Genomic DNA, 9,133 nt, shown 5'->3' with positions numbered 1-9,133 from the left:
TATTTATTAATTAATGACTTTTTCAGGCATCCACGCTATGTATACTGATTATCTCAAGTGCACGCTACACTATTTTTAATACAAAAGATATTCACTATTCTGTGCATAAAATCTCCAAGTCTTATTTATCTACTTGTTTTAAGTTTATACCCTTAAACTACATCCCTCCTATTCCCCCACATCCCAGCCCCTGATAACTACCATCTGAATTTAATTCCAAGAGGCAATCATTTTGCAACCCAGAGGGTGATTGATGGTCTCTTGCTGGGTCACCTGACTGTTTTGGTTCACACAAACCTTGATATCTGTCCCTGGTCATTCAGTATTTACCCAGAAAATCCTAATTGCCCCAGGCATACCATGCCTTTTATGGTTTCCCTGAAGACTTTCAGGATTAAATGAAGTTTTATATCACCTAATACACAATATTTCTAATGGGGGGAAACCTCCATTACTGATGACATTTCCCAGAAACGTGCACTAGGTCCTTAATCACCAAATAATTCCCCTGTCCTGCTGCTTTCCTATCATATTGAATGTGGGCTCATCAAAGCAACTGAGTTCATCAAACAGGTCTTCTCCATATAAGATTATAATCTACAATGACAAAGCGGCATTCTTCTCTCCTTCCCTTTCGCCTACTCTTTCCCTCTCCCTACTGGTAAGACGTCTTTCCATGCACATTTTTTCCCCCTTTCTTTTTATTCAAACCCCCATGGGCAAATTTAAGAGTCAGAATTTTTTCTCTTTTTTATTTTATTAATTATGAAAGTATGATAACACATTTACAGGAGATTTGGAAAATACAGAACATTACATACAGAAATTACATATAGTTCCACTATATATTACAATTATTTTTCAAGCAGAGAAATTAAGATTTTTTTTGGTTGGAGTGTCAATATCAAATTCTCAAAAATTAAAAGAATGAATATACAGAGAAGTAGAAGGATATAGTAGACCTGAAAAGCACTGTAAACCGATTCAAGATATTTTAAAGAAAAGCATTATTTCGGTTTCTAACGTACAGAATCTACCTTTTTACTCTCACTTGCTGTGTTGTGGTTACAGGGAGGACAGAGAAGAGATGAAACCTCCCCACCTGCTTCCTGAAATGCTTGTACTGTGGTCACCTGACCCCACTTCTTCTAGCTATATTCCTTCCAGATTTGACCTGTTCTCTCTTTTTTTTGTTTGTGTGTATGTGTGTTTTTTTTAAAAAAAAAACCTCTCTCCTCCCTTCAGTTAATGGGACGCTTGAACTCATGTTGTATAGAGTTTGTATAAACAGTCCTAGATTAAGACTTGTCTGGGGAGGTGGGGCAGAAGGCAGAAGGGAGGGAGAGAGGACCCCCAGGCCTCCCTAGTCTTCTATCCCCCAGCCTTTGGATGGACACAGCACATTAGTGTCTGTGCAGGGTGTTGGGAAGGGGAAATTTCTGCTTACCCTTCAGGGTTCTTCTGGCTGGTCTAATAACTAAATCGATGCAAGACAAATTAACAGGAGAAAATCTATGTTAATTTCATACATATGCAGGTCTCCTAGTATACAGCCTAAGAAGTGACCAAAGCTGGCAGCTTTTATACCTTTTAGACAAAGAGATAATAAATTCATGAGGAACTGGCAAGGCAAAGAAACTTGGGCTTGGGTACTAATTAGTGGAGAGTCTAAGCAGAGCTGGTTTATGTAGCCTTCCCAGCCCTCAATTCCCTACCGCCAGTGACAAGGATGTCTCTCTGCCTCCTGGCATAGTGAGGGTACTTTGCTCACGGGAGATTTATTTCCTGCTCTGAGAGGAGGGTCAGAGTGTTCTCCTTGCACTGGCTGTTTTCTCAAGTAATAACTTCAAAATAATCAAAATGCCATTTTGGCATATTTGAGGGAAGACTGCCCTGCATTGTATCACAGGACCAACCTGTACAGGGTCTAAAATGACTCCAAAGATGGAAAAACATTGCTGAAAGGGACCACAGTGTTACAGGTGTGAGACATCGGACTACTTTATAGAAACATAGCCATGACATCACCCCACAGAGGGAATGCCAACTGTTCCCAAGAGGTCAGTTGGGAAATAGCCCCTTTACTGAGCCCCTGGACCTGCCCCCAGTTCAGTCCCCTTCCCAGAACTCGATTTAGATCTTAACACTGGCCCAGCAGAGTTCCTCCCTAACCTTGATCAAGTACTATGTGGCCAGGGTCTAAGTCCACGCCTGTGCCAATTGTTAAGTATTTTGAATACCAACTTGGAGGGGTTTCAGCTCCCTTCTAGCAGTAGCCCTATGGGTACCACATTCCAGTTCCTCATTCCTCAGCTAAAGATGCTAAAGGGATGAGGTTTTCAGAGTTTTCCTCTGCTGGCTGCATGTCTTCATTCAGTTCCTGAAGAATCTCCAAGAGACGCAAAGCCTTAGGATCCGCTCTGTTTTTTGAGAGCTTGATTTTGGCAAATCTTTGCAGTTTGTTTTTCATTTTTTCTCCCTCCTTTGATCCCTGGTTTATTTTCACACCCTCTATGAAATGGTGGATGGCCTTGTCTTCATGTTTCCTCTGGTACAGCTGAAAGTTGCCATATCGCAGGTGGAGCAGTTGTTTGGCTACAGGAGGAAGCTCTTTGCTGAATTCTTTTTGAAAGTAACACTCTGCTTCTTCATACTGACCGATTTGTGCATGGAGGCAGGCAAGATAGGAGCTGATACGGAAGAAATTTCCATTACTCTCATCAGCTTTCTTTAAATGATCTATAGCATGTCTTATTAGCTCCTGTAATTCCTCTCTCTCCCCACCCATTTTCTCTACTTCCAGGACTTTGGCCCTATAATAGCACCCAATATGGCAATGCAGGTAGATGTTGTTGGGCATGCATTTTAGAGCCTTTCTCAGGAGTTCTATAGCTTGGTCCAAGTCACCTTTTCTTCGATACAGCTTTGCTGCCCCTCGAATCACATCTGTGGCCAATGGGGCTTTTTCCAAAGCTTCTTCAACTAATCTCTCTCCTTCATCATTTTTATTCATCTTTTGAAGTTTCAGGGCCAGGAGGACTTTGACATACTGGTTGTCAGGATTCAGCCGAATGGCTTGCCTCAAAGGGTTAATGGGATTCTGAGATGGTGGCTGGTTATCCAGCTGGTAGCTCGCGATGGCCAGTCCAGAGGTGAACTCTGGGTTCTTGGGGTTCTTCTCCAGAGCCTTCTCAAAACACACCTTGGCCCTTTCGTTTTGGTTTCCTCCGCACTTCAACCGTGTCCACCCTTCCTCACAGTCCAGCTCAGGACTCTCAATTCTGTAGGGGCTGGAAAACTTCTGGCAGACTTGTTTCACCTTGTCAACATAAAGCTGAGCTTCTGCGAATCTTCCCAGGTGATAGTAGACCCAGGCGTAGTTTCCCCAGGTGACCAGGCTTCTGACCTCTGCCTGGTCAGCGTGCTCTCGCTGGATGAACTCTTCGGCTTGCTGTAAGTATCCGAGGGCTGCCTCATGTTGGCCTCTGCGGAGTTTTATGTAGGCCAGTATATTGCACATTGTGGCTTTGAATTCGCTGTTCTGAAACTCATTCTGGTTACACACTTTGTCTTCAAAATCATCCAAAGAATGTTCTCCCTCTACCAAGTTCCAGGTGAAATGGCTCTTGAGCTGCTGTAGACTATGCTCCAAGGAGTTCTTGGTGGTCTCACTGTGAAGAAAAAACAGAAATGAACACTCTAAGACATAGCACAGGTTCACCCACGAGAAAAGGGGAGCATGACAAGTAGGATTCTCCCTCTCCTTAACAGTGTTAACTCCAATAAAAAAAAAAAAAAAAGAGTACCCTTTCCTTGGACTTCACTGGTGGTCCAGTGGTAAGACTCCACACTTCTATTGCAGGGGGCATCTGCAGCTAGATCCCTGGTCAGGGAACTAATCCCATGTTGTGCGTAGTGCATCCAAAAAAAAAAAAAAGAATATCCTTTCCTTTTTTTTTTTTCTCAGTCTTGGTATATATGTTAAATACACAGGGAAGCAGAAATGGGGTGATCACGGGCAACAGAAAAATTAGGCAAGGACTTCCCCAGTGGTGCAGTGGTTAAGAATCTGCCTTCCAATGCAAGGGACACAGGTTTGATCCCTGATCAGGGAACTAAGATCCCATGTGCCCTGGGGCAACACAGAGCCCTCAGGTCACAATTAGAGAGAAGTCTGCTTGCTGCAGGAAGAGCCCTCCCAACACAGTCAACAGTAACATAAATAAATATTTAAAAGAAGAATTAGGGAGAGGGCAGTGGGCAGGCATCTGAGCCTGAGTCTAGTCTTTCCTGAATAAGGGAATCTTTGTTAGGAATGCAGGCTCTTGGCTTTCTGCGAGGGTCTCTATGTGCATGTGTGCATGCTAAGTCACTTTGACTCTTTGTGACCCTATGGGCCATACAGCTCACCAGACTTCTCTGTCCATGGGATTCTCAAGAAACTGGAGTGGGTTGCCATGCCCTCCTCCAGGGCATCTTCCCGACCCAGGGATTGAACCTGTGTCTATTACATCTCTTGCATTGGCAGGCAGGTTCTTTACCACTAGTGACATCTGGGAAGCCCAAGGGTCTCTACAGGAGCAGCCAGATCCTTGGTAACTGATTTCAGGTTTGATTTTTATGTAGTTTTAAAGAAGTAATGGTCAAAATAGAAAACTTCGGAAAAAGAATATAGACTGTCAAAATAATAAAAAAAAGCCAAACAAAACCAATTTGCTAAAAGCTCCAAAAGTTTGGCTAGACAAAGAAAATCAGTTAAGGATTTATGACAAGCTCACGTAATTAGACAGGAAACATGAAGTAATAAAAATAAAAAAAGACACAATAGGGAGAACTAAAGAATTTAAAACATCAAAGAGAAAATAGAGTTGAAGTTCAGAAGCACAATAAGGATGTCCTTATTAAAACAGTATAAAATTATACAGTTGAAATTTCAAAATACAAAAGTAAATGCTAGGTAAGAAGGAAATACAGAAACGAAGAGCCATTCAATGTGTTATTTCTTTGGCAATTCCTTTTCTTAACATGTTTCACTGAATTGATCTATTAATAATTTTTTACTTGTTTTAATTTTCCTTTGAAATTTAACTTTGACCCTCCTATGGTTTGCTTTTGAAGGAGTTTAGAACAAGTCTTCCCAAAATGTGCCATTTTGGCAAGTGGATTGTTTTGAGTGGAAAGCAGTCAAGACCCAGTAGATTCAGTGCAGGAAACATAAGAGACACAGGTTCGATCCCTGGGTCAGGAAGATCCCCTGAATGAGAGCATGGGAACCCACTCCGATATTCTTGCTTGGAGAATCCCATCATGGACAGAGGAGCCTGGTGGGTTACAGTCCACAGGATCACGAAGAGTCAGACACTACTGAAGCAACTATGCACAGACACACACTTTCATAAAAGAGAGCAAGCAAGGGGCTAAAGGGCAGCTAACATCTTTCATTATGAGAAATGCTCTTTCTCCTTGAGGGTGCCTTTGCAACTCTTCTGGAAAGATTTTTTTTTATTCCTTTGTGTTAGTCCACTAAATAAACAAACAAGTAAATAAATAAGCAAAAACCAATCAACAGAAAAGCAATCAAATAAAACCCCTATCTTGAATAAATTTGGAAAAGAGTAGGTTAAAAATCATTCATTACCTAAAATTGTTTTCAATATTGTCTATGTATTAGGGTCCCTTAAGTGTTGTTTATTCTCACTTAAAATTTTTTTTCCATGATATACATTAATCAGTTTTCTTATCAGAAGCTGATATTCTGTATATTATGAATTCTGACATAGACAACCAGTAGAAGTCTGGTAAGTCTTGTTATGTGGCAAGGATCACTTTTGAAATAATCGTCTAAATGGAAGATTATATTCCTTCATTTTTTCCTACTCTCTATCTTTCACTTTTTATACCTCCCCTCAATTTGATTAGACCAGGGCCAGGTACCCAGATTCAAGTGGAAGCTGGAAATGGAACTGAGAGGGAGTCAGTGAGTCTTCATGAGTCTTCATATGTTAAGAAGAGTGCTGTGCCCGCTGGGGTTAGATGGTGGACATGTCCTGTCTGACCTGCTGCAGAGAGAGTGACCCAGATACACATGGAGAAGACTCAGTGACTGGGTCCCCTAAGCTCACCAGTGTCCTGTTCTAGTCCTCCTGGGGTCATCAGCATCCTGTGCAGGAGTTCTGTGGGCCATTCTAGGAACTTTAAATCAGTTCCTGCTCATTTCTGTTACTTGTAACAAATGGAGCTATAATTACCCAAGTAGAATAAACAAAAAATAGGAGGGAAAATGGGTAGGGGTTTCTGCTTAGGGAAAAACTCTTCTCTTTTCAAAGCCTTCTGTCCATGGGTTTCTCCAGGCAAGAATACTGGAGTAGGTTGCCATGCCCTCCTCCAGGGGATCTTCTCGAACCAGGGATCAGGAAGATCTGAATGAAGATCAAGGTTGTCTGAGGCTCTTGATGTAACACAGAGGATGTGGGCCAGGAGAGAGCCTCACTTTTGCTATCTGACCTTGTAATGACACCAGCCTCACCTTGAAAAGTTTATGTCCAGTCTGGTCTCTCTTCCTTCTTAGTGAGGTTATGGGAAGATTCTCTTACTTAGCACATGGGTTCTTTAGCTCCTTTCTCATTGTGTACAAGAGCAGAGATAGTGAATACAGTTGAGATTATCTCTCACATACAATACATATAGTCAACTCTACATTTGCAAGATAAGTACATTTAATATATACATGTATGTTAAATTCTTTTGAGTAGTTATTCAAAAGGCATCCAATTTTACTGTGTGGTTTTGAGTTTTTATTTCTACTGGTAAATCAGAAGCTGGTCCCAGATCCTTGCGTCCTGAACTTAGACTTGTGAGATTTGTGCTCCTGATGCCCCTAGAAATTCCAAGTATTTACACAGCAAACAATGTCTCCCCTTGCTTCTTGTCTGGATGAAAGCCACAATCCCACTGTCTGCCAGGCTCAGAGCCAGTGCCGCCCCCACATTGTCTTAGAGCAGCACCAGCACCACCAGGGTGGGGTTGGGGGTGGGGGAGCCTATTAGAAATGCACAGGCTTGGATCCCAAGCCAGACCTACCAAATCAGTCTTGAGATTTGGGGAGGTTAGTATTTGAGCTCAAATAGCAGTATTTAACAAGCTCTCTGTGAATCTTACTGAAGTTTGAGGACCATTCTCTTAGGCCACAGGAGCAATGCCCAATGACAATCCCTATAGCTAAAGAATCAAAAGGAAATGAGAAGATGAACTGGTGGGTCAGTATTATTATGGGAAAGATTCTAAGAGAAGGACATGCTAAAATTCTAAGAAACAGGAAGGTTTCTAAAGATTCTGAGTTACTATAGAAACAGACATCTGGAGGTATCTCAAATTATTATTTTCTTCCTATCAGGCAGAGGTGCAAACTAGCAGAAAAAATATATTTCCTCTAGGAAGTAAGTACCAGGGGTGGTATTCCTAGATTCTGGAGCTCCTAGGACTGAGGCTTAGCTATATAGTCTGACTTCTTGACCCTTAAACTGGAGAAAATAGAATAGAAAGCTTTCTTCCTACTCACTGCGTGAACTCTTCCTCCCCAGGGAAATCTGATGTTTCTGGGATATGAGAAGATTTTAGAGGTGGGGACTGTTTTCTCCAAGCAGTTCATCTGCAGTTCTTATGTCAGGTAGGAGGATGCTAGCCAGTCAGTAGAATTTGGGGGTGAAAATATTTGTTATTTTGCCAGCCTTAATGCAAATCTGAGATGCATGAACACATTAAAAATGTTCCACCTTAGCATGAAGTGAGGTTGCTACCCTGAGTACATTTTTAACAATATCTGCTAAAAAGAGACATGTCTCACTGTGGTTATATATATTTTTTCTTTTCCCTTATATGTCTTCTGATTTTTGCTGCATGTATCTTTGTTTCTTTATTGTTAGGTGTCTAATGGTTTATGATTATCTATCTTCTTTGTGAATTGTATCTTTTATCATTAAAAATATTCATTTTTGTTTCATTTAAAATAAATGAAAAATATTTAGATCATAAAAAAACAATATTATTAAAAGCCCCTCACTTATTCCTTTGGATAAGAAACACAGGGCAGTCTACAGGAGCAATTTCTCTAGATCCACCTTTAAGTGAAGCACCTGCCTGCTTTAATCTCTCCCCTTCTGCCCCTCCCTTCCTGCCTCATTGTTCTCTCAGCTTCCCGTGAGAGATCCCTGTAGGAAACGACAGTGTGAGGCAGAAATAACTTAGGAGTAAACAAGCCAAAATCCTAAAGACCTGCAGAAGATAGATGAGCCATAAGGCTATAATCAAACACTAAAGCAAAACAACCTAGAAATTTGCCTTTTAGGGGCATGGCTATTGACAATTCAGTTTCCACAACAAGAAGGATTAGGCCTTTTCAACCACAGTCAGAGAAGAGTCTTTTACCTCATGCTTGCCGTGCACTTCTCAGCTGTTCTGAAAGGCTGCAGTTCGGGCTACTGCGCTCTTCAGAAATCTTCCTCCTCTGCCTCAGTGAAGTGCTGAGAGACCTATATATGAACGCATCACCAGATTCCTTTGCCTAAGTAGACTTCAGGAAAGAGAAAATGAAACTGGAAACTGAAATTGACAGGACTCGCAGAGGAAATGAATCTTGAGTGCTAAGTGAGAGCCAAACTGGTAGGGTGCCTTCCTCCCCCTCCCGCTACAGTGAGTCAGTTCTTTGTGAATTGTTTTGATGTCTTAACATCAGCTGCCATCAACGGAGCCCAGCTCTGGGAAGGATACAGTTACCAAGCACTCTGCCTCATTATTGGAATGTTAACCCATCTTCACTCTGTCCACTATTACCAGCAAGATGACCTGCTGGCCCCTGTGCATGCTGGGTGTGTGCTAAGTCGTTTCAGCCGACTCTTTGCAACCCCATGGACTGTAGCCCAACAGGCTCCTCTGTCTATGGGGATTCTTCAGGCAAGAATACTGGAGTGGCCTGCCATGCCCTCCTCTAGGACATCTTCCCGACCCAGGGACCAAACCCGCGTCTCTTATGTCTCCTGCATTGACAGGAGGGTTCTTTACCACTAGTGCCACTTGGGAAGTCCTGCTGTCCCTGTGATGAACAGTTATGTTACTTGCACAGGGCAGGGGTTTCCTT

The 9,133-nt window shown here is 42.1% G+C and overlaps 1 protein-coding gene across 1 annotated transcript; it reads right to left on the bottom strand.

Moving 5' to 3' along the window:
• Positions 1-1,222: 1,222 nt before the first annotated feature.
• On the bottom strand, positions 1,223-8,578 carry IFIT2 (interferon induced protein with tetratricopeptide repeats 2). Its single transcript, XM_061162136.1, has 2 exons — positions 8,425-8,578; positions 1,223-3,671 (listed from the first exon to the last, which is right to left on the bottom strand). Exons 1-2 carry the CDS (start codon positions 8,427-8,429, stop codon positions 2,303-2,305), a joined length of 1,374 nt encoding a protein of 457 aa, XP_061018119.1. The 5' UTR covers positions 8,430-8,578; the 3' UTR covers positions 1,223-2,302.
• Positions 8,579-9,133: the final 555 nt, after the last annotated feature.

Source organism: Dama dama, chromosome 15 (assembly GCF_033118175.1).
Source record: "Dama dama isolate Ldn47 chromosome 15, ASM3311817v1, whole genome shotgun sequence".
Lineage (NCBI taxonomy): Eukaryota > Metazoa > Chordata > Mammalia > Artiodactyla > Cervidae > Dama > Dama dama.
The sequence above is the reverse complement of the archived record's forward strand: the minus strand, read 5'-3'. Positions and strand labels throughout refer to the sequence as shown.